Source organism: Nycticebus coucang, chromosome 12, assembly GCF_027406575.1.
Source record: "Nycticebus coucang isolate mNycCou1 chromosome 12, mNycCou1.pri, whole genome shotgun sequence".
NCBI classification, from domain to species: Eukaryota; Metazoa; Chordata; class Mammalia; order Primates; family Lorisidae; genus Nycticebus; species Nycticebus coucang.
Genome location: NC_069791.1, coordinates 45,947,152 through 45,972,991, shown reverse-complemented (window position 1 = coordinate 45,972,991; position 25,840 = coordinate 45,947,152). Strand labels below are relative to the sequence as shown.

At 42.5% G+C, this 25,840-nt stretch overlaps 1 protein-coding gene across 1 annotated transcript in view; it reads right to left on the bottom strand.

Moving 5' to 3' along the window:
• GRIN2B (glutamate ionotropic receptor NMDA type subunit 2B) overlaps positions 1-25,840 on the bottom strand; it is a 474,878-nt gene that overhangs the window by 29,140 nt on the left and 419,898 nt on the right. The window contains exons 5-9 of the mRNA XM_053557785.1: positions 25,396-25,598; positions 24,467-24,638; positions 24,075-24,228; positions 20,142-20,267; positions 17,414-17,643 (exon numbers count right to left, since the gene is read on the bottom strand). Of these exons, the coding sequence (XP_053413760.1) occupies positions 17,414-17,643; positions 20,142-20,267; positions 24,075-24,228; positions 24,467-24,638; positions 25,396-25,598 (885 nt within the window). The remainder of the gene's footprint in view (positions 1-17,413; positions 17,644-20,141; positions 20,268-24,074; positions 24,229-24,466; positions 24,639-25,395; positions 25,599-25,840) is intronic.

Sequence of the window (25,840 nt, the reverse complement as noted above, 5' to 3'; positions counted from 1 at the left end):
TCCCAACCCCCATGGCTTTTTTCTTTACCCAAAGATAAGAGAAATACTGAAAGAAAGACATTGTGATGACATGCAGGACATCAAGGGTAATACAACAGCTCTGATGGCCACTCCAGAAAAAAGTTCTAGAATTATTTCAAAGGGTAGACTAGGTGCTGGTGTCCGTGCACAGCTTCCTAAGGCAAGTACTTCGAAGGTGACCATAGTGATATTCAGCAATGAGGTAGGTGACACTTTTTGTAGGATGGGTTCATGAACTTAATTATAAGACCTTAATGTGAGTGGAAGGACATTAGGACCACAGTGTACCCTCTTCTATAATGCACAACTAAAATTTGAGAAAGTTCAGAAAACTATTAAAGGAGAAGGGAGAAAGTCTTATGGTGAAAGGTTAGAAGTCTGGGGTTTATTTAACCTTAAAAGGTTCACCCAAGGAAAATCCTTAACTGTTTTTGTATGTGTACAATACCTCACAGGTTTCCATAATATTTTGGGACATGCTTATACTTAAATTATACTCACTATCTGAAATTCAAATTTAAATGGGTACCTTCTATTATTATTTGCTAAATCGGGCAACTCTACTCAATAACTCTATGTTGAACTATCTATTATTATGTATTAGGTATTATGCTAAATGCAAAGAGTATAAAACATTAAAAAGCCAGGTGGATGACACAATAAAGACCTTAGTTCATCCAAAGAACTGAGGAAAGGGGCAGGATTTTGGTAGTAGATGGAGTCCAAATTGAATATGGGGCTTACAAAGAGTAGGGAAGGGTTTCTGGAGAGACTCTTCTAGATGACAAAGACCAGTTTTTGGTCTTTTTATTCCAAGGTCTCTGGGCCTTAGCTACTGGCATGTGGTTGCTGCTAAGGGCTCCTGAGATAGACTGTGTGATTGGATGCTAAGCTCTGCGCTGACAAAAGATCAGAGATAAGGTATTTATGCAGAGCTGTTCTGATTTTCCTATACCCTGTGCCAATAAGCGGTATACAGTAGATCTTCAGGATCTGATGAATGAATAAATGAAGAGTGAGTGAGACTAACAGCAATGAAACCGATTTCCATCCCTCATTTAGAGAACATCATTACATTACAGTTGGATCTCACAGACATGCAGGATAAGGTACATTAATAGGTTGCAGATGTTAAGTGTGAATTGGCCAGGAGGGATCCTAAGCAGCATAAGAGGATGAGAGGAGAAGAAGAGGGTCAGGGACTAAAATCATTAGGACTCAGGCTCTCCCAAACCAACTTGACAGTCTGTGAATTTTCCTAATGGCAGGCGATCATTCAGGAGGGTCCATGTTCCTTCATCAGCAGACAGATTATCATAAAGTAGTGACTACTTATGACAATAACAACAAATTTTATTGCTAAATACACTAGTCAAAATGGATATTAATTAAACACTTGGGGATGTTATAATTCTCTGGCTTCATCAATGATTTGCTGTGAAACTAAGGCTCTTCTAAATCTCCAAGAGAACTTGAGGTAGAATAAATTAGGGTTACTTTTCTGAGAGTCTGAGAGAACAGACAGTTCTTTGGCAATTTAGACCCTACCAGCAGGAAAGGGTTTCAAAAAGAGCCAGTTTTTTACTCCTATGAGAAACAGTTTGCTTAGGGTGGGACCCAGTATTCACACAGAATCATATTTGAAGCTCACATTGAAATCATTGTTTCCTATTACAGTGACAGGCAACAGGTACAGATTTAGAAACACTCACTGAGCTCCTTGACATGTGCATAAGAGGATGCCGGGAGCTTCTTCTCAAAAGACCCACAAGATTGGTTATGAAGAGGTACCAGGTTCCTCTTGCCCAACAAGCCATGAAGACGATCTTCATTTAGGCACCCTGAGCTATTTTCAGGGGCTCTAAGCACTGCAGGGTAACTTCCCCATTCTCCCTTTCACTCCTATTCCAGAGCCCCTCACCCCAGACTCTCACTGAAGTAAGCAACTGTTCGAGGCATGGACAGTGGAAGGAGGACCAGGTGGTGGACCCCAGGGTGGATTCGTGGCAGCCTCTGGCTTTCAGGGCACATATTAATCTTCTGTTAGAAACAGTGTGGGCTTTGTGAGATGAATTCAGAAGCAAACCAGGGGTTGGAAGTAGGATGCAAACATGATATTAATTGTGGACTTAGAATGCATGAAGCACTGTTTATGCACTTAATAAATGGGTAAGTCCTAAATATGCACATCTGCAAAAATGTAACATTCTTATCACCATCTTCTAAATCAGGAGATGAGGCACCTGAGGTTTAGGGAGCTAGCCAGATCATGCTCGCCCTGTCTGATTGTTCTCTTCTTCACAGTAGAGGTGCTATCCGGCCTAACAGGCTTGGGTAAGTAAACGAGACGAAGACTTGAAAGCATCTGGCCCTGGAAATGCCCCCAGTGGTCACTAATGAGGGGTTTGCTCTTTGACACTGTAACTACTGATGTGGTTTTATATGGATGAGGGCCACGGTTGCTAATACTGCAAGAGAACACATAATACAAAAGTTTATTTGTTTTCGGCTTTGAAATGCAATTTTCACCAGGCAGGCGCTAACCTACGAACATGTTGTCCTCAATAGTTCATTTATAAATCAGCTGTTCAGAAATAGAAATACACTTTCCCAGAGAAATAATACTGTAAATGATTGGCTCATTAAAGGCAATTTAATCCATAAGAGAGAACTTTAGTGTTAATATCATTAGAGTATGTTCTGGGAACATTCATTCATTTAACAAACTTCTATAATGTACCAGGCACTGTCCCAGGAGCTGAAGAGACAGCAATATTGAAAGCATGTATGTTGCCTTAAAAAATTTATAATTCAGTGAAGGAAATAGTGTTTGATCAATGATTCAAGTGGAGCCTGACAGAAGTGGGTTCAAGCTGTCAGAAGAGGGCAGGTTGGTATCTGGGTTTGGGGCAGAGGCCAGAGATGGGTAACGAAGCAGTGGAAGAAAGGAGAAGACATTGCCTTCGCTTGGGTTCCAGGTTGGCTCTTTCTCCTACTTACTTTCTACATCCATACCCTTCTTTCTGGGTTCTGGTGTGTTCCTAAGCTCCCCTCTGGGGCATCCAAGCCTGATAGCCTCTATGTTCTCAAAATCAAAAGCCCTGTGCTAGAACTTACATTTGATCCCACAATCTACCCACAAGAAAAAGAAATCATTTTTATCATAAGGACATTTGTACTTGAATGTTTATAGCAGCTCCCTTCACAATTGCAAAGACGTAGAAACAACCCAAGTGCCTATCAATACACGAACAGATTAATAAACTATGGTATATGTATACCTTGGAATTCTATTCAGCCCCAAAAATGATGGAGACTTTGTACCTTTTACATTTACCCGGATGGATTTGGAGAACATTCTCATAGGTAGAGCATCTCAAGAATGGAAAAGCAAGCATCCCATGTACTCAATACTATGTTGGAACTAGTAGATGAACAACTATAGGCCCACACAAGAGAAAAACACAATTAAATTCAAGAAGGGGGAAGAGGAAAGCTATAAGGGGGTTCAGTAAGTTCCTACTTAACAGGTGCAATGTAGGGGTATATGAAACACTTCCTGGGTAAAGAACTTAATTGCAACTTGGACTTTTTACCTTACAAATGCAAAAAATGTAACCTAATTACACATACCCTCATATTAACAAAGAAAAAGACAAAGGAAAAAAAAAAAAGCCCTGTTCTTTCAGTCTAAAGGATCACATCTAGGTGTTAAGAGGAGGATAGCTTGAAAATATGTCTTACTGATACGTGGTTATTAAATAACCATTCAACTTCCCTCAGATAAATATCTTTTGAAATGCATTTTAAGAAGACAACTTAATTGTTTTTGTTTTCTATATCAATGTTTAAACTGGAAGTATAAATACATGAAACCTTTCCAAAAAGTAGTGGTTACACTGACCAATAGGCCCAGGTTACAGATTTGCCTTGGGAATAATTTTCTTTAAGTGATTCCTGTTTCTTTCCTGAACCACAGACTCTTCAGATACTGAAGGATATTGTTATTTTTATATTTATACTGCAGTCTTCATGGAAGTGCTGGTAACACCAAGAGGACAAGTGAAAATGGAGTAGCCACTCATCTGGGTCATCCGTAATCTGGAGGGACTCTTCCTAGAACATGGGTGTATTGGACTGCAGGAGTTCACAATCGCAACCAAAAGTTAAGGTCCCATTTTGAAGATCTCTTCAGTAGAAGCCGTGAAACTGCCCTATTTCTCACCACAAAATTCCTCCTTGTCCCATTCCCAGCCCCCAAGCCATAGCTGCCTGGCAGAAATGCCCATCCCTGGCATACAGACTGTCTGGCTTGTACCACCCCCAGCACAGGGACCAGGGTGACAATTACATAATTGTGCAAAAAGCCTCTTTTCTGTGACTTGGGGTTGAGAGGGGAGATTGTAATTCCAATACAAGAGGAGACTCTGAAATGCTAGGGCAAGGTAGCAAGGCGAGGCAGTCAAGAGAGAAATGAGTCCTGACAACTGTGATTACTGGCGAATAAAGTAACTCTTTCTGACCATGGAGCAGGTCTTGAATAAATGAATGACTAAATGGTATAGGCCGTTTTCAAATTAAACTCATAATGTGAGATCTTAGCATTCATTGGTTTCTTTCTGTGTGTTTTGATTGTTTTTGTGCACTTTGCAAGGTGGATCACGCTTGCTCTTGACGGCAGGTATTCTGAGAATCGGTACCTTATGACCACACCTGGCCCTGTGCTCACTGATGTCCACTGGATCCTGTGAAATGCATTTATGGTTGTCAGAACACATGCAGAAGTTAAGAAATCAAGCTATTCTGTCAGCATTGTTTGGACTCCAAAATGTCCCAAATCATGTCAGACCTGATGGTGACTTTCCACATTAGGGCCCAGTGCTCTGAGAGCACCCCAGCAGCACTGACTTTGACTCTGCCGCATCTACACTTGAAGCCTCTCTGCCTTCCTGCCTCTCAGCATCAGAGGGTTAAAGCAACTCCGTGGCAGCACCCTCTCCTCATTAGCAACCTGGAATCACTGCTGTGCTGAAGGCTGCATTGTTCTTCAGCATTTGAATATCAATTTGCATAACGAAGCAGGTGAGAGCGCCTCTTGCCTGTTCGGGCAGCTCTGATTGGCAGAGAGAAAGGGATTTGTACGTAATTGGCTGCAATTAATTCGATGCACTTTTATAAGGATAAAAAGAAAAGCAGAAAATTGCTCAGTGCTTCAAGTCAAAATCACATCTGCACTCCATGTGGTGTGCATTTGCAGCAATGGGTGGGTGTGTCGTGTAAAGGCAAGCACATTAATAACCTTGCCTGTTCAGGTGCATTTTTTCCCCCCTAGGAGCAAGAAAAGGCTCACTTCCCAGAGGTTCCTCTGCCCTGGAGGTCCCAGGCTGCAGCATCTTTCAGAATGCAACACTGTTAGCTGTCTTGTCCAATTTGTGTTTGAGGCCACTAGGAGACATCATTAGAAATCATGGCATTCTTTCTTCAGTACCAGGATAACACCCAGCTCAACATCTCCTCTTTCCCCAGTCCAAAAACAGCTGACTCCCAGCTGTCTCAGAGTTTGCTGGCAATCCGTTCTTGCAAGAAACTTAACTGCCTTATACCTAACACGGAACACTCTGTGGTGCTAGTGATAAGCTTGAAGGTGTGGGGGGAAGTGTCACTGAATCAAGCATTTAGGAAATTCAATATCAAGGTGGTTTATAGCCTTAAGCTACTCATGGTCTCCTTGTCACAAGTACTTCAGAAACAGTCAATACTCTTCTTGCTTAATTTCCCTTCTGAGATAAGGATGGAGGGATGAAATAGGATGTCTTTCCCTCCTCTCCAATTCTTTCCTCTCTGCCTGTCTTTCTTTTCCCCTGAAGGGAAGGTTCCTGAGAGTGGAATCATTTCCTTTGCAGCTGGATTAAGTAAATACATTGGTTTGCCTGGAAATGAATGCTACTCCGTCAGCATTTGATGTCTGTCTGATTCATCCATTTATTTGACTCTCGTTAAATACGTGGCTCATAAACGTGCTGTGTGTGCACAAATGAAGACAACGGATCCCTCACTGGAATTACTTCTAGATAAGAATGAAGAGAAGTCTCTTCAAGGTCCTGTGCGCTCACAACTGGATAGTGAGTGGTCTCTGGCCTGAGCTCCATAATCACTCCCTTCAGAACTCAAGAGACCAGGCCACAGAGGGTCTCCGTGACTGGCTTTGCTGGCTTCACCTGCTTCTAGAGGAGTGCCCTTCCTTCCTGTGTTCCCATGAAGATGACACAGGGCTAGGATAGGGCATTAACAAGGACACGTGTAGGTTTAGGGGTCAGCTCTCTTGGGGTTAAATCCTGACACTTTCACTTCCTAGTTGTGTGACTTACATGAATTTGCTTAACCCTTATATGGCTTTCCTCCTCATCTGTAAATTAATGGTAATAATATTGATCGCAAAGGGTGGGCACAAAGATCAAAAAGTAGTGACATACATGAAGAATTCAACAATAGTCCTAGATACAGTACATGTTTATCAAGTAGTTCAATAACCAAGAGCAGGAAGAAATAGGCAGATCTGGTCCCAGGAGTCCCAGTGGTTATCATCCAGCTAAGAAATAAAACCCAAAGTGAAGCCAGCTCCCACAGTCCTGCATTCTTGCTGCTCTCCTCCCACTCTGGAGTGGGGTGGTGGGAACAGGAGGAGCCAGGAGAGGGAGGAAAGATCTTCCTTGGCTGGCACCACAGTGACCTGGCATTGTCACTTGCTGGGCATGGCAGATGGCACCTGGTCATGGGCTCCCCAGATGCTCTCAGGGAGAACACTGGTCTGCACTCCCCTCAATGCAGCTGGCTGTGAACACTACTCCCTTCAGCTTCTCCATGTCCAGACACAACAAGACACCCCGTCAGACTCTTGCTGTGTGGCTGCCTCAACCTAGCAAGAAGCGCTCTGTGCAGGACGCCTTGAAAAACACCTCTTGCCTCACCAGACCCAGGCTGGTCTTCCCAGATGGCCTCATCTGTTCTTGAGAAATACCTGCCATTTGTAGGAGTATGGCTCACACACCAGGTAGTGATTCTAGCCAAGATCTGTCATCTTCAATTTTCTTGGGCATGGGTCAAAGGCCAATTTTTCTCCACTCTAACTCCACTCTAACTCTAAAGGGTAACCTCAAAGCATCTTTAGCAGGTAAGAAGACAGAAAAGAGAGTGGAATGCCACACCACTCCTATAAATCTCCCCAAAGTGGTTTTCTGTCACCATCCTTTGTTACTTTTGGTCCTCTGTCTACCTCCTTGGCAGGTGTCACACAGGTAGGAGCTTTTGGCACCTGCACTTTTATCTCCAGTTAGGTGAACAGCATTCTATTTCATTTGAAAGGGTCCACCAAGTAATTTTGATATCAACACTCTGCTCTACCTCACGGTCCTTGGCAGCTTCTCTGTCATATGCACCCAAAACAGAAACAACTGTGGCACAGAATAATTATATAATTTTTAAAGTGAGGACCTGAGCCTGCTCCTAAGAAAAATGGCTTGTTTTTTTCTCTCCACTCTGACCACTCTGAGGATCACCTGGGGCTGGAGCCAAAGCCCTTGATGTTCTGGATCAAAGCCACAACCTGTGCAGGGACTAGACTAAAACCCCAGAGCAAACATCTAAGGCTATATTGTTTGTACAGTGCAAGAGGTCTTTAAATGCCTTTCTGTGACCCAGGCTAGAAAGGAAATCTTGACACTGAATTGTAAACTAAATGGCTGGAATTCCTCAGCCTCAGGCAACTGTCAGACCCCACTGGCTGCAGTACATGCCCAGCTCTGCAGAAAGGTTCCAAATACAGAACAGGTTGCACATAGTCCCCTGAGAACATTTTCCAGTCTTGCCACCATTACAGCTAGGGGCAATGGGGGTAAAACACACAAGCTTGGAGTCAGCCTGGGCCACAGTTTTCATTGTGAATATAATTCTAACATCTCTAAAATCTGATTTATTCTACCCTTGATTCCTTTGGCCATGTATAAATTTTCACACTGTATTAATTTGTCTCAAAGGACTTGGACTTCATTGCTTATAAGTGAAACACCAATGTTTAATACATTCTAAACCCACAAACCAGGATTTACTGAGCATGTAAGAGCTTAGTCCCTTGGACTAAAATGCTTATTTATAACATTTATTTTTAATCAGAGAGAAAAGAATGTTGGGGAGCACTCCTCTTTTCCTTTGATGTAAATAAACCAGAATGAAGAAACTTCCTTCAACATTCAGCTAATGGCATAGCTTTCTTCTAGAACCAGAGATTTGGCTGTAAGTAGATATGGAGTTCAGATGGAGTCTCCAGACACTTGCTCTTCCAAGAGAGACTCATGACTGAACGGCCCCATATGGAAACCATGGATAAATTAATGAACAGTTCAGAGAAGTGCTCACTAGCTTCCCCCACTTCCAGAACATCCCCAGCTTAAAGTACAGCATCCCATGGTAAATGTTTTCATTTTTAGTCATTAAACTTGTTTGTTGCCTATTGCTGGTTTTCATTTGGGGCCCAGGTCAATTCAATTCAGGCAGGGAATTGTGAATTCGTACTCATGCTAGTTTGCATAGTTGCATTTTTAAAAGTAAGTAACTCTAGGAAGCCATGTCCTCCAATATCTTTCTTTCTTTCTTTCTTTTTTTTTTTTTATTGTTGGGGATTCATTGAGGGTACAATAAGTCAGGTTACACTGATTGCAATTGTTAGGTAAAGCCCCTCTTGCAATCATGTCTTGCCCCCATAAAGTGTGACACACACCAAGGCCCCACCCCCCTCCCTCCGTCCCTCTTTCTGCTTCCCCCCCATAACCTTAATTGTCATTAATTGTCCTCATATCAAAATTGAGTACATAGGATTCATGCTTCTCCCTTCTTGTGATGCTTTACTAAGAATAATGTCTTCCACTTCCATCCAGGTTAATACGAAGGATGTAAAGTCTCCAGACTGCAAACTAGTACAACCTTTCTGGAAGGAAGTATGGAGAAACCTCCTCCAATATCTTTCATAGAGTTACCTTTCTAAAGAAGACTAATACAAAGCAGAGCCAGGCAACATTGGCTTAGGGTGCTTTTTCTTTTTTGCTTTCTCCTTTCTTCCTCCCCACTTCCCCCTTTCTTACCTCCTTCTCCTCTCATCTGTTTTTCTCTCCCTCCTGCTTTTTCCTCTTCCTCTCCTCTCCTTTCATTTCATTATTTCATTTCACAAAAAGACGGTCCCACCAATATGGGCAGAATGAGACTAAACTACCTTCTTTCTCCAGGTAAGAAAGACAGTCTTTATGAGGGCCACTTACTTGGTAAATGGACACGTGAAACTTGTGTTTCTCACACAGCTATGTGATTGCTAAGTTCCTAGATACCCAGTTAGCTCGTTATCTTTATGTAGTTTTTGATGACCCATGGAGAGGCATGGTGGAGATGTAGATACACACACATGGGAGTGTGCATTCCTTTGTAACAAGAATGATATATCTATCTATAATAGGATACCTGTTTTACTTTGATGAGGAAAAAAAAATTACCCGTGCCTGATGATCAAATTCAGTCTCTGCCAGTTCTGTGGTTTAGACAACACAGCACTATCAGAATATAAGAAGGGTGCATTTTTATTTTTTCCCACAAAGGAACTGTGAAAATGACACATCTTACAGAAGCATGCCCTCCTCAATCCCCTTTGATAATGACATCACTACTAAAAGACCCAGCAGAAGGCCATAGGGAGTGTGCACACAGCAGCAAGGTCCACATAGTGAGAAACCAATGTTAATCAGGCCCCAGGAAACACAAAAGGGAACACACAATAACTTTTAGGTTTTTTATGTCTCCCTATAATTACCCAGCAAGAAACAGACTCTTCTTGCTTGAAAAACATGTCTCTCTGAAAATCTTCAGTATGAAGTGGATTTGTTCTCCAAAGCTGAGGAGAAAAGGAGCTGAATCTGATCTTGATCTCAGAAATACTGACTTTGGAAGGATGGGTGGGGGCCTGAAAAAGGAGATTAGGACAAGGAGGGGGAGCACTGAAGACTAAAGAACGCAATGAACTCCACGTGCAGGTTACAGGAGTCATGAAGGGCTGTGTTAGGGCCCTGTGGCTGCCATAACAAGTAACCACAAACAGAAATACACTCCCACACAGTTCAGAAGGCTGAAGGCTCTAGGAGAGAATCCATGGCTTGCCTCTCCCAACTCTCATCACTCCAATCTCTGCTTGTATCTTTACACCGCCTTCTCCTGAGTGTGCTTCCCTCTTCTGGTTCAAGTCTCTCTCTGCCTATTTCTTCTGAGAGCACTTGTCATTGGATTTAAGGTCCCCTTGGTTACTCCAGGATGATCTTCTTGAGTTCCTTAACTTAATTACACCCACAAAGACCCTTTTTCCAAATAAGGTCAACATTTACAGATTCTTGGGGTTAGGATGTAGAGATAACCTTTGGGGAACCACCACTAACCCATTTATGCTGGAGGTTGAAGTTTTTGAGTTTTCTGCGTGACTTTTTGACAAGCCCAGCCTACCAGTATCTGCAGCAATGACTAACTCTATCTACCACGTGATAACATGTGCTCCCAGGAGGCAGACACATGTGAAAAATCAGACCTCGGTGATGACCTTTAGCAGTAGGAAATAAATAACTCCTGAGGAATCCTGTGTGAGAGGTCATGGAATGCAGGAAGCAGGTGTTCACACCCAAGGAAGAGAGCTCTGAAGAGGACACAAAAAAGGAGAGAAAGGAGACCCTGGTGCCCCACTGGGAACCCAGACTTAGACACCTGCATTATGAGACTTGGAGGTGACCACTGCTAAGCCCCACTGGATGCTGAGCTGAGCCTAGGGCTCTCCTGTCTCAGTCAAGATGGACTCAGGGCAACAGTTCCAAGGAACCTGTTGGGGGACATTAGGAGATTTATTCTTAAATAAAACCAGAGAAGTGGAGATAGCTGATCCTGATGAACAAACCTTGGCTGGCCAACCTTCCTGGGTTTTATCTGGATCCCTCTGGATAGTGGTCACCCTGGCAGAGATTGAGAGAGGCTCACTACCTGGAGTAGTCGTCCACATAAAGCAGTGATTCTCAACCTGTGGGTCATGACCCCTTTGCAACAATGAAAATATAGCCTGCATATCAGATATTTATATTACGATTCATAAAAGTAGCAAAATTACAGTTATGAAGTAGCAACAAAAATAATTTTATGGTTGGAGGTCACCACAACATGAGGAACTGTATTAAAGGGTCACAGCATTAGGAGGCATTAGGATCGTTGAGAACCACTGATGTAAAGGGTCAGATCAGCTCTGCTAATTATGAGAAGAAGGGGCAGCTTCCCCCACACACTCCTGGGATTTGAGAAGTGTTACTCTCCTGCCATTTTTTTCAGACTTGCTCCTGATCAGCTGTTCCAAAAGGACTGGTTTCCTGACAGCCCCAGAGGACTCCCACACATGAATCATACTCTTACATTTTGCTCAACTACCTGGAGGTCCAGCTGAGGTCCTCATTGCTAGCTCCCTGGCTATTCATGCCTGCTGTTTCCCTAATTAAACTATTTTTAGCCCAGTATTCCATGGTCTGACCGAGATAGTTTTAGCCAGGACCAGGATGTGACAGATCAGGGTTGAGGTTGGCTTTCTCCTGCTGCAGCCTAAAATTAATAGGGCAGGAAAATACATTTGAGCAGCTGAAAGCCTGGTCCTCTTTCCTCACACATGCTCAGAAGCCACCCAAACATTTCAGGGTAGTTGTGGCATACATATACTCATCACCAGACTGGTTTCCTTCCAGAATGCATGTTGATTTATCTGCCTGCATGTCTATTTAAAAGTCATACCCTGCCTATGTCTCCAAAGGATATGAAGTGACTTCAGACCCCTGTGGGACTTATGAGAAACCAAGAATGATTATCATTTAGAGGACCACACGGGTTCTCATTTAGATATTATACAGCCATTCTGACTGTACCGCCAAGGTTCATGGTAAAGACATCTGCCCTCATTAAACAGATGAGCACCTTTTTGACATTTAAAAGTTAATAAAGCTCCTCTATTCTCAAGGAAAAGAACTGCAAAATACAACTTGGGCATGAATCACAGTGGTGGTAGGAATGTGTGAAGTAGGACACCTCTGGATACTCTCGAGAACCCAGACAGCCACCTTCTGAGAACTTCACAGTCTCTGCATCCCTGAGGGCTTCTTTATCCTGACTCCAAACCCCACTGACCACAAAACTGACCCTTCGCTCTCCTGTGCCACCACTTTCACAGCGTCTTCAGGGTCAGGGTCACTCTTTGCCCAGGCTAAAGTCAACTGAAGGACTATTCACATGCTCAAGTACTGGAAATCACCATTACTCTCTGTGTAAAGCAAAGCCTCTAAAAGACTTATTAAATAAAGGGCAAAGATCAGAATATTATCTAATTATCGTGGCTTCTTTGATAGTTACTTTTTAGTAGATGAAAAGGACCTAACTTGTTCAGTTTAGATAAGGTAGATGGGAGGGTAGGAAGAAAAATGATTATCTGGAGAAAGCATCAGGGTCTAAACAGCGTGGCAACTGCTCAGGGGCTAGAGGGAGCCAGGACCATGAGGAAGGAAAATGATTCAACCTCTCCAGCCTTCAGTTGTCTCATCTACAAATAAAGATATTAATAGCACCATTACATAAGATAATCTATGTAACGTATTTGGCATTATGTCTGGCTTCTAAGAGCTGGAAAAATGTGAGCTGAGATATTACTGTTGAAGTTAAAAATAATAAAAACAATAAAAACTGGTATTATCGGTAGTAATAGTAGTGGTGCCCTAAGAAGATTGGGGTAAGTGAAATCAAAACAATCATTACATGAGAGGGTAAGGAATTAAATAGGAAAGTGGGGAAGTGGTGTCAACCCCAATCTTTGCTATGTTATAACTTTGTCTGGGATTAGCTACAAGGGAAACATCCTGGCGAGTGATTGCAGAGCCAAACACACAGGGACTCAAACCTTGGCTCTGTCACTTGATAACATGTGACTTTAGGAAAGTTACCACATTTCCCAAAGCCTTGGTGTTTTTATTTGTCAAATGAGAATCATAATCATACCCGTATGAAGGTTGTACAAATCTCATGTATGGAGCACACATAATGTACCCAGTGCCCAGCAAATATGGCCTCTCCTGCACCTGGCCAAGCTCTTTCTCCTTCATACTATGGATGGCAGACTGCAAAATGAGGAATCCATCTGGATGGGTGAGAAATGTGAGAATTAGCATTGTGGGTTCTTTGTTAAGGGAAGAAAGATGTCACTAGCTCCCTTCTACCCTCCTCCCACTGGGGGAGCTGATGGGATGTACAGTCGGGCTGCTAAATGTTAGAGCTTGCATCCATATTTAGATACAGCATGTAGTGGAATAATTTTGAATTCTCTGTAATGTGCTGCCACAAAATGGAAACCATCCAGTGAAAAGGAGCACAAAAATAGGTTTTCATGGAAATTTAACTATGAACATTCTGGTTTTGTACCTTAACATAAATAAAATCTAAGTATATTCCTTCTGCCAAAAATTTAAAATAATTTTTAAAATCCATAAATCTAATGGCTACAAATACCTTTCCATCATCATGTCAAGATATTTATTATCTGATCTGAGTTATATGAAAAGATAAGTCATCCGTGATGGTTAAAACAAGTTTAGGAGCCCTTCTCCATTTTGAATGCTACTTTCCTTGAAGAAAATCTAATTGCATTATAAAAGAACCTTCAAAATCACCCCATTTCTATTCTCAACATTACTGCTTTAAGGTCTTTTCTTTTCCTGAAATCACAGAATCCACTTCCTCTCATGCATTTCCATCTTAGTCCCAAGACTTTGATTTCTTTAGATGTTTTGAAATAGAACTAATAAGAATTTTGACATTTTAAGTACACTTTCAAAAAGCTCTCCTTCTGATTTATCTAACTATTCCTGACACTGATATGCAGTCATATGTCATTAGTTACTTAAATGTTTTCTATAATTACGTAAATTATGTCAACAGCTTCCGGTAGGGTGCTTACACATAACTTTTGTCATTTGCAAAGTCCTGAAATGTATCAGATAACCGTTTTCAAATCAAACAGCTGTCAAAGAGTCTTGCTGACTTGTTGCCTTCTTTGCCTATAATGCTGAGTCCACTTTTGGTTATCAGAAGCTCTTAAGTAAATACATTCTCACTTTTCTCTCCCCTCTCCCCACAGACTTTTTTTTCCTGTCTTAATGATGACCAACTAATGCTCCTTGACTTTGAGGAGCCTATGGTCAGATGGAGGGAAAAGTGGTCAGGCACAGGTCTATAGATTATTTCAACACATGTGGAAGATGGGTATTGTAATAAAGGTATGAATAGCAGCTACGACAGAGGAGAGAATGGTTAACTGCTCAGATGAGCTCAGAAAGCTTCACAAATGAAGGGATCTCTAATCTTGGTCTTGAAGTGTCAGTAAAAGTTTGGTGAGTGAAGAAGTGGGGAGAAAAACCTCTGAGGCAGATGCACAGATTGAGACCTGGCTGGGAAAGAGGGGGAGTTGTGGATGCCTAGGCCATGGGATGTAGGCACCCAGGCACCCAGACACTGGCCAACATGACTGGAGGCCTGGGACACATTGGGAATTATGTGTGAAGGTCTTGAAAACCATACCAGGCATAAAAGGTGTAATGAGATCCAAAATTTCAGAACATAATAACAAGGTATAAAAGACAGGCAGTACATATCCTCTTTGCTTTAAACAGTCTAGGATGATAATTCTTTCAAAACTGTAGAAGGAAAAATAATTGTCCTCCATTCCAATTATGCTTGGTTCACACAGAAAAGCATCCAATTGTTGTTGGGTGGCTCACAAAATGCTCCAAGCAATTTCCATGGCATTCGAAGAAAACATTATAATACGTATGGGAAAACCTCTGCTTAACCATCCAAAGCCCCAAGAAGGACTGTGGTCAACCACACCTCTGCACAATGATGCCCAGTGATGTGGTACCACCACACTCTGCTGCATCCCAACATGGGGACCTGATCTCCTGCACCTGTGCCATAGTGTGATGTGAGGTCACTGTCTGCCATACCTCTGACAAATCTACAGATGGGGACATAGCCTATCAAGCTCCTGCCATATCCATATTTTATGGTGGTGTCAGTCCATTTGGTGTTGTTAAGAAGGAATACCTGAGGCTAAGTGTTTTATAAAGAAAAAAATGTTTATTTGGCTCATGATTCTGAGGTCTGGAAAAGTTCAAGATTAAGCATCTGATGACAGCCTTGGGCTGTTTCTGCTCATGATGGAAGGGAAGGGGGACCAGCTCATGCAGAGATCACAGGGAGAGAGAGGAAGCAAGAGAGAGAAGGGGGAGAGGCCAGGCTTTTTAAACAACCAGCTGTTGGGGAGCTCTTGTGGGAACTGACAGAGTAAGAACTCACTCAGCCCCACCACTCCCAGGGAGGGCATTAATCTGTTTATGAGCAATTCACCCCCATGACCCAAACGTCTCTCATTATGCCCCTCCTTAGGCACCTCCAACACTGGGGATCAAATTTCAAAATGAGGTTTGAAGGGGCCAACTATCCAAACAGTAGCAAGTGGGCATAATCTACCTTACCTATGCCTCCTCTAAGAACTGAACCCTGAGGGAGCAGTTGTTCTCAGTCCCACAAGTGATGGGGTTACAGAAATAGTCACAAAAAAAGTGGTGGTAGTGATGGTGGTTGTAACAGAAGGGGAAGAGAGATGTTTAATTCCAATTTTAGTTGAGATAATGGTCAAAGATATTGATGAAGGAACAGTGAAAGAGAGAAAAAGCTTTAAAAATGGATTAAGTAATAAATGGGTGAATGTATGAATAAATGCATAATAAATCATTACTCAGATAAATAAAAGCTTCAAAGTAAGAAAGAGGGAAATAGAAAAGAGAATATTTTTAAAATAAGGAAGAAAAATAAAGTCAATAGGAAGACAAATCAAAGAGATAACATGAAGAGGTAAACAATGAAAGATCTATATACAGGGGATGCCAAAAAATGTATGCACATTTTAAGAAAGGGGAAAAAACTGCATTAAATTTGTAATATGCAAGTCACGTTTGATGTCTGCAATTACAGGAAGTGCTCACTGTGACTTGTATTCATCTTGTAGTATCAGCAGACATTGAGTATTACAATTTTAATACAATTTTTCCCTTTCTTAAAATGTGTGTACATTTTTTAAGGCATTCCCTGTATATCTATGTGTATATTCCATTCTCTCAAGAAGCTATTTATCTTTCCCGCATGCTTTTGAATATTCTTGATGAGTAGAGTTTGGTAGAGGAAGAAATCACAGCTTGAGGATGAGCTTCTCCTTTTCAGTTTATTCAAACCATTTGCTTACATCATTAGGGTTTTATCTTTGGGAAATCTAACCCATGTGATAAAGTACTAACACTTTAATTTAAAGTCACATCTGCCTACATTCCATGGCTTCATCCTGGGAAAGGGGCTGGGGGCAGGGGTGGAGGTGGAAAATCACGTTTTCTAATCTCTGTTTCCACAGAGATTAGAAAATGTGTTGTAAGTGAAAGTCTCCAACTTTATCTTGGCCATGAACTTTACCAGACACTCCCTGAAGGGGTGGCTCCTGTCACTTAGTCTAAGATCATTCCCATTACAACGTTTCAGGTGACAGCTCTCCCGTGGAAAGACACTGTGGGGCTTCAGGAAGACCCAGAGAGCCAGATGTACTTAGGATGGGTTTTGTATATCCTCATCCCGAAATGAAGGAGAGCAGTGTTCACTTTCCTTCCTCTCTCAACTGCACAGGACAGCAGGGAGGCCTGTGATTAGCACGGGGGCAACCTATGCATCAGCACCACACAGGGGCCCTCGAGTTAAACAGCAGTCACTTCTCCTCAAGACACAAGGTGAACAACCCTCCTGCTCAGCCCTGTGAACACACAAGTATGCAGAAGAACAAAGGGAGAGCCCACAGCCAAACACCACTGGGAAGAACATGAGGCATAATGCTCTGGTCCCCTCTGTGTGGGTACACAGGGGCAGCCCTCTAATGACACGCTGAACCACCAGACCGGTGCTGCCGGGCCACCCAGCCAGATCCAACAAGAGGTACCAGGCCTCCGAGAGCTGCTACCTTACAACCCCCTTATTTGCAGCCCAGGGCAATAACAACTTTTCACAAATCAGAAGACCAACATGAAGTCATATTATTCCAGCAGGGAAGCTATTTCTGCTCCCATGTCCCAGTACAAAGAAACATAAGAAAGAACTGCCGATTCTAAAGATTTAGAAAATTATCAGGTACGCGAGCAACTATGACTATGGCTCAGAACAGGATGGAGAGAAAGATGGGAGGTTTTTCAAACGAGCCTCTTACCTTTTTGTCGCTCAGGCCAGAAACCTGGTCCACATATTCCTCTTGGATCATGAAGGCAGCTAAGTTGGCAGTGTAGCTGGCCAGGAAGATGACAGCAAAGAAGGCCCACACCGACACCATGATCTTGGAGGTGGTCCCCTTCGGGTTCTGCACAGGCACGGAGTTGTTAAACACGAGGCCCCACAGCAACCAAATCGCTTTGCCAATGGTGAAAGATGGGCCACCTGGCTCTGTCAGGAAAAAAATGACAAGGACAGAAGTCAGGTCAGAGTCATTAGCTCTACTGAAGCCTGTAAAACACACAGGGCTGGTACGTCCCTGCTCAGAGTGGGAAGCCCTTCCACTGAAACTGAGCCTTTTTATAGAGGCAGCTGTTTAATTCAAAGGCTGTATCTCTCTATTTCCTAAGGAGATCAGAAGAGGGTTCCTAAGGAGAAACCAGGGATATCTGCAGGACCTTTCTCCAGCTAATGGCTACGACTCAGTCTGGCCCTGGAGAAGCCACCTTCCAGCCCCCATGTACTAGACCCTCAATATCATGAGTAACAAAGACTGACTATTACTCTGGGGTCATTAGGACAAGTTTTTCTAAGTTGTGTATTTCTATCTATCAGGAAAGCATGTTAACTTCCAAAAACGTCAGCAAGAATTGTGTAAGGGCTTTTTAAATCTCCTCCAAGTCTACTCACAGTGATGCTGGGTGGCTTTCCATGTACTTTCTCCTGATTTTTCTCTAACTTCTAGCACATATCACTGTTTCATAGACAACCCTGACTCTACCCCCATGCTAACATTTCCCAAGTGGTTTCCTGCAGGAGTAGCTTCTGTGTCTGAGAACATCAGAAAGCCCAGAGAGGGAGTCACAGACTCCTGGCCCAGCCACACGTACTTGAGGGTGCAAAGGTAGTTGACATTGACTTCAACTTCCCTCCACCCAATTTTTACATAGACAGTGTAAGGACTTCTGTCCCCACATGTGTTGTGACCTCACTGCTGTCTCTGGCTGTTGGTGAAATCTTGCCTGCTGTCTGGATCTCCACATAGCCCCTCCGCTGCAGAAGCCAACATCTGCCTATATCATTTTACAACATATTAGCACAGGTCTTAGGATGTTCTCTGTGAGACCGAGAGCATCTGCTCAGCCCACTAAATCATCAGGGACTACATATGTCGAACCTGATACCTCACTGTGCACACACATCTGTGCACGCAGACCTTATTTCATGCAACAGATGTGTAACTGAAAAGTTGTTTATAAATCAAAGTTTTGCGAATTGTAAAATGCTCCGAGGGGACTTGATATTTAAAGTGGCCCCATGTTGAATTCCTTTATGAAGACAAACATCCTCTGGTAAAGTGAGTAATTGTAGGCTCTGAGCTTTGTACATCTGCATTTTAACCTCCTGGTTAGTTCAAGGGTATGTACATGGGGGTATACACTAACTTAACATTGTCAACTTATATATGTCCTCAGGTGATTCCCAGATGTTCCACTTCTTCCCCGGGCTGGGATATAGGTCACGGCCTCTGGATGACCCTTTAGCAAAGGGGCTTTGAAAGCCCCTGACTATACCATACTGTGGAGACACCCAGAATCCCACCCCCAACTACACAAACCACACAAAAAGAAATGTGGACACAAATCTACACTCAGAAATGGTTCAGTAAAATTGTGATGCACAGTCTGGACTGCAAATTCAACAGAAGCACGAGGGGACCTCCCTGCATTCCCCCCTCAAGATTCTTTTTTAATCGGTATGGGATGGGGCTGGTTATTTTAATACGCACTCAAGGTAGAAAAATCACCACTTTGACTCATATAGCGGCTCAAGACTTAGATTTAGTGAATCAGAAAAATGAGGAACAAGCACCTTTGTCTTATTTGTACCCCCCAGATAATTCTTATGTGAATCCAGGGTTAAGAAATTTTCTTCTTGGGGCTAAAATTCCAGGATAGAGCTCACATTCTGGAAAGGAAAAAACTCACAGGAGGTGGAATAGTTCTTAATCCTGGGGTTCTCAGGAAATTTGAGGGGAACTATTTACAAGGATCTTGTGGTTCTCTGCAGAAATCTAGTGAATGTATACAAATTTTCATAAATACCTCAATCACATGAGCACCCTTATGTCTCTGGGCCTACCCACTCAAGAAACTGGACTGTCCCCAATAGCAGTTATGGTGAGAGTTAGTCTCCCCCGTCCATGCAAACTGTTATACTTTCTGGCAAGGGGGTTGGACGGGGGCATATGCTTTGCAGGTCTTGTAGCTCATTTGTGATCCTCATTTTGCTGTGGAAATTCTGCCAGCTATAACCACCTGTATACACCCTGGAGCAAACTATTTTTCCTTAGTCTTAACATGTGTGTACAATCTGCCTCGTCCGTCACATCTGTTCCAACAAACTGTCCACAGCCTAAGGTTATGAAAATAGTTTCCTATGACATATTTATGCTACCCATGTCTACTACAGGTCTTTCCTCTCCTTTACTTAGGGGCAGAACTGGGCTTGAGGCTAGGCAGGAACCGGAGAGGGAACATATGGAGTCAAACTCATATCCTAATTAGGATATTTGTAAAGAGTCGTGAAACTGGTGACCTAGAAAGCTGAGGGTTCCTTTTAAGAAGTGGATGAGCAAGAGAGGAGGCAAATAATAAATAAATCATACAGGAATTTAGAATTAAGAACTAGAAAAAATACAGAAATGCAGCAGATCCCATTGGCCTTACCTCTGCCATCAGCGAGGCACCTGTTGTAACCCACGGGGCTGAAGTACTCAAAGACAAAGACAGCCACGGCTGAGACGATGAGCAGCATCACAAACATCATCACCCACACGTCCGCGCTGAATGGCTCTGGGGAAGGAGAGAACACGGCACGGTAAGGGTTAAAACTGAGAGCAACAAACTCTCATTAATTCACACATTCATGGACATATATCCATGTGCTCCCCCAGACACCTATTTTGCTGGGTGGGAGCAAATCACACCTGTGCATGCCTTCAGGGAGCCAGGGCCTGGGGTAGAGCCTTAATGAGCAAGTCAAGGAGTTTATTCCTTTCAAAATATGAGGAAGATGGCCTCATGCCTGTGAACTTTTTAGGCTATAAAGACAGTTTCTGCCATATTGGACCAATATCTGGGCCATTTAGTGAATGGTGTAATTGAAAGAAGTACTAGATAGGGAGCCAGTGAGTCACATGGGACTCACTGACGTTCCCATCTATATGGCCACACCACCCAGTAGAGACTGGAAAAGCCTTTTCTAGTGCTTCTGAGTCTTGCAGACACATTCATTCTTGAAAGATTTACCAATTATTTCAGAATTGAATTGGTCCATTAACAATGATATACATGTGCAACCAATAGTCAACCCCTTTGCCTCTTTGTATCACTTCCCTGAAACTTCCCCACCTAGATGAATTTTTTTCCACCCACTTTGATGGGGTAGATTTTATTAGACATCCTTAGGGTAAGAGAATATAATTCAATATTAAAAAATCCACCCATATTGAATATCTGAACCTGCAACAGCAGAATTTAATAGGTGCCAAGGGAACAGGGATAGCTGTAATTCACAAAACAACCACAATCTACCCCTTATTACCAGGTGACAGGTTGCAAGGGACAAGACTGGAGAAGATAGTAAGAATCTTCTATACACGTGCTTTCTTTAATATCTTTAAGTCATTTTTGCGGAATCTGTTACAGTGGAGCTAAATATCTACCTGGCTTAAAAATGTCCAGAAATTGGACAATATATTCCAGAAATCATGATACAATTCTCCCCCAACTGTGTCTCAAAATAGTTCTGGCCTTTTTAGCTGTCACAGCACGTTGTAACTTCATAACTAAGTGAATTAACATGCTGTTTCCTCCATCTTCCAAATCGTTAATAAAGGCAAAGCTTATAAAAGGGGGGAAAATTGACTGAAAATTAGAAAATATATTTCTTACTCTGAAACACACTTTATTATTGAACTCCCTAAGGAATTATAGAAGCCTGGCCACTTAATCAATTTTAAAAAGATTTTGAAAAAGCCTCAGAGCTGAACACACCAACTGTGAATTGCAAAATCTTTCAATGGCAGCCAGAGAGGGGAGGGTGGAAGGTACAATTCAAAACCTCTACACACATCCTTGCCTTTAATTGCCTGCAATTCTACCCTGATTTCACTTTTGTCTAAGATTAGGGAATGAGTGAGTAAAAGCATCACTTCTATAGTCTCTTTTCCCCCATGAAGCCCATGGAAACTTTTCGTACATAAAATATGACAGACATCTCTATTGATCTTTACAAGTTGATGAGTACCTTCACCACATACTATATATCATCTTTTTAATGGCCCTTTCCTTATGAGATTGCCATAACTATTTTAGAGCTGTGGAGACTAGGATTGAGAGGTCAAGGTCCTTCCCAAATTCTTACGCAGAAAGTGGCAGGGTCAGGTTATGAACTGAGGTCCTTTGAGTTAAAAAAAGAGTGCTTTTCCCATTGTATTGTTGTGTCTTTGTCTCTGCCTCCCACATGTGGCTCCTGGGCTAGGGGCTGAACCCTGAAATGTACTAGAACACAGTCTCTGAAGGCTACCACAGCTGGAGTTGAATCCTAGAGCTTCTAGTTACCATAGAAAATGGATTAACACGTCTAAGATTCAGTTTCCTAAGCTATAAAATATATATATTAATAGTATCAATGAGTTAATATAACCAAAAGATGTATGTGGTACTTCACATAGTAGGTGTCCAATTAACATTGGCTTCTATTATCCCTACAATTAACTGCTCATCCTTTGGACATACACACAAACACACCCTGCCTGGCTTTTCTATCCCATTCGAGGGCAGGGCTAGACCCATACACCACCAGTTCTTCCATTCAGAAGTTAAAGTTAGTGCGATGCTGACAGGGTTAGAGTTATAATGCAGTTTTCTTTGTAACTTCTCGTGTTTTAATTATCCATGTGAAGGGAAAAAAAGAAAATCAATTATACACAGCAGCTATAAGGATTAATGCATACAGTGTGTACTATCTACTAACATTTCACCTAAAAACAACAAAACTGAAGTTGCTTTACTATGAGCAAGAAGATTAGCTAAAAAAACTTGAGTAATTTTATAGAAACATTCTATGGAACCTATAACTCTACTTTGTAGAACATTAATTAAATTAATTCCCTGTGGATAAGGCTTAGGGAAATGTTAGTCAATGATTTATCTAATAGCCCCATTAAAAAATGCTGATATGCCTTAGGGTTGTGGTCCCCATCCCCTGGAACATGGACTGGTCGTGGCCCATGGTCTGTTAGGAACTAGTCTGCATAGCAGGAGGTGAGCAGAAGCAAGTAAGCAAAGCCTCATCAGTATTTACAGCTGCTCCCCATTGCTGGCATCACCACCTCAGCTCCATCTCCATTAAGGTAAGTGGTGACATTAGATTCTCATTATTTTATTATTTTTATTATTATTATTACTTTTTTTAGAGACAGAGTCTCACTTTATCACCCTTGGTAGAGTGCCATGGTGTCAAACAGCTCACAGCAACCTCCAACTCCTGGGCTTAGGTGATTCTCTTGCCTCAGCCTCCCAAGTAGTTGGGACTACAGGTGCCCTCCACAACCCCTGGCTATTATTTTGTTGCAGTTTGCCTGGGGCCAGGTTTGAACCTGCTATCCTCGGTATATGGGGCAGTCGCCTTACCCACTGAGCCACAGGTGCCACATTAGATTTTCGTAAGAGCACCAACCCTATTATAAACTGCACATGTGAAGTTGCTCTTTGTGAGAATCTAATGCCCCCCCACCCCAATCCCTGGTCCATAGACAAATTGTCTTTCATGAAACGAGTCCCTGCTATCAAACTTGTTAGAGACTTCTCCGTTAGAGAGATTGTTGCCTTAGAGAGATTGTGACTTATCTAAGGGCTTACAACTTGTCTGTGACCAAATCAGGCATCTCATCCTCCAGCCCAGTGTTCTACTGTCAAGGTTGACATTTTATTTTCCAACTCTTTGCTGCATGGTCCCTGTAAACAATATAGGGTATGAGCTCACAATAGACCCCATCTAATTGAAATCTTGGCTTCCTCTCACCTGGTCTTATATCACATCTGAGGCTTTTGACATTTAAGTGGTGCTGGAGAGTGGGAAAGGAGAACATGGTACAGGGAGAGGTAGACTGGGGTGGGAGAAAGAATCAGATCAGTGCAATCTGGCAAAGCCTCAGAAAATTTGTGTGAAAACAGGAAACCTTTTTTGGTAGCATGGAGCTCAATTCTTAAAGATAATTAAAAATAAATAGATATTTCAGTGATTCCAGAATTAGAAATGATTACAGCAGGAAGCATCCTCAGAGAAATGCCTTCTTCTTTGGGTGAGGAAACTGAGTCCCAAGATGAAGCAAATGTGTTCAACATCAAATGCTGACAAATCGGATTATATTAGGCTCTCTAGTCACCAACCCAGAAGTGCTTTCTTCCTATTTTTCTGGGAGTTCTTCAGTTTTCCAATTAGTGAGTGACCAATTTCGAAGTTTCCCCCAAATGCAGTACCTGGTTAAGATCCTAGTGAACCACCTGCTGGCTGAAAGAGCCTGGTCAGGTGCTCCTCATTCCCTCTCCCCATTCTTATGTCCATTTCCTTCCACTAGCAAACACAACACTTACCTAAGAAGGCAGAAGGTGAGACAGTCCCGTTGCTGCGTGACACCATGACACTGATGCCAGTCTCTATGAAGGGCACAGAGAAGTCGACCACCTCCGATCGCTCCTCGTTGATGGTGAGTGACCCCACGGCCATGTAGGCCCTCTTCATGACCACCTGAAGAGAAGGGTACAAGGCTCAAGTCACATTCAGAAAGGTAGGGGGCCACCAAGAGGGAAACACTAAAAACACTCATGGCCCAGCAGTGGTTTCCTTTGTATAGGGGGGAACAGTATATCCTATTTGCTATTTTAGATGTTCTGAAATTCAGAGAATGAGTGTATTTTCAAAATTTTGTTTTAAATAAAGTGAAATTAATGAGAAGTGGAGCGGGTCCTTAATTCCTGACACTCACCTCTCCAATCATCCCATTCCAGGTCCCATTGATCTTCTTCCCATGCTTGCCATTGGTGACCAGGTAAAGGTCATAGGTGAACTTCACAGATTTAGAAATTTTCTTAAGGATGTCGATACAGAACCCCTTGCAGCATTTTTTGATGTAACCTGGCTCCTCATCTGTTTTATTCCTAGTGAATTAAAGAAAAGAAAAAAAAAAAAAACGGGAAAAAAAGGCTTTGTGCGAGAGGTACAATATTACCCTTTGTCATTAAAACTCTAACCCCAAAGCAGGCCCTCTTCACAGCTCAGCCCAATTTATACCTGAGTGAGAAAATAAATCAGAGTACAGAACTTCAATATTCTCTTTACCTCATCACATTGAGCCACATTTTCTCACAATTTTTAATGGTCCTTTGGGGTATAATATATATCCTGAAAGGGTATATATCTGAAGGGTTCAGTAGGCTAAATTATCTCACACTGAATCTACCCTTTTAACCAGCACCCGAATCCAGATGCAGAAAACCCCCTTTTTAGGCAGTCCCCCATAAGAAGAACCATTCTCTTGACCTTAACAGCATAGATTAGTTTTATCTATTTCATAGAGTGGTTCTACATTTCAAAATTTCAGGACATGGTGGCCTGAAAAAAACATATTTCAATAACAAAAATTAACTTAAATCTTCATAAACTTGACATTCTGGTCATTGAGGCCAGGTAAGGCCAAAGGCACTTTAGTACAGGAAGATAGCAGTCATTTCCCCAGGTCATGATCTGGACAGAGCTGGACATCAGACCACAGGGCTGCCAGTAATTCCATAGCTCAATAGCAACTGGAAACTAGAGATGATGCCTAATTTATTCTCTTCCTCAGGTCCCAGGTCAGCCAGGTGCATCAAAGCTGACTCTCCCATGCCACCCAGAGCCACTGGGGAGGTGCCATACTCAGTCACTATGCGTTTTTGGCAGGGGACCGTGTTCCTCATGCAGGTTCCACTCAGAGGGTCCACACTCTCTACAATGACGAATGGTGCCTCCTCCAGGGTCACAATGCTCAGGTGATCATCCTCCTGCTCTTCAGTCTCAGGACACATTCGGGGCCACACATAGTATTTCATCTGCAGGGACTTGTCTTTCCACTTTCCCACCTGCACAAGATGAACACGTGACTCAGAAATCACTGGCCACAACATAACAGCCTGTCCCAGGATCCACTGCACCTGACCAGAAAGCTGTCAAACAAAGGCCAGCAGCATAGGCATCGTGTGTAATAGAGAGGAATATTTTTTAAACCATACACCCCCCATGAAACCATTGTGTCCAAATCTAAGAAACACAACACATTCATTTGCTCACCCACTTACCGAACATTACATGAGGACCAACAATG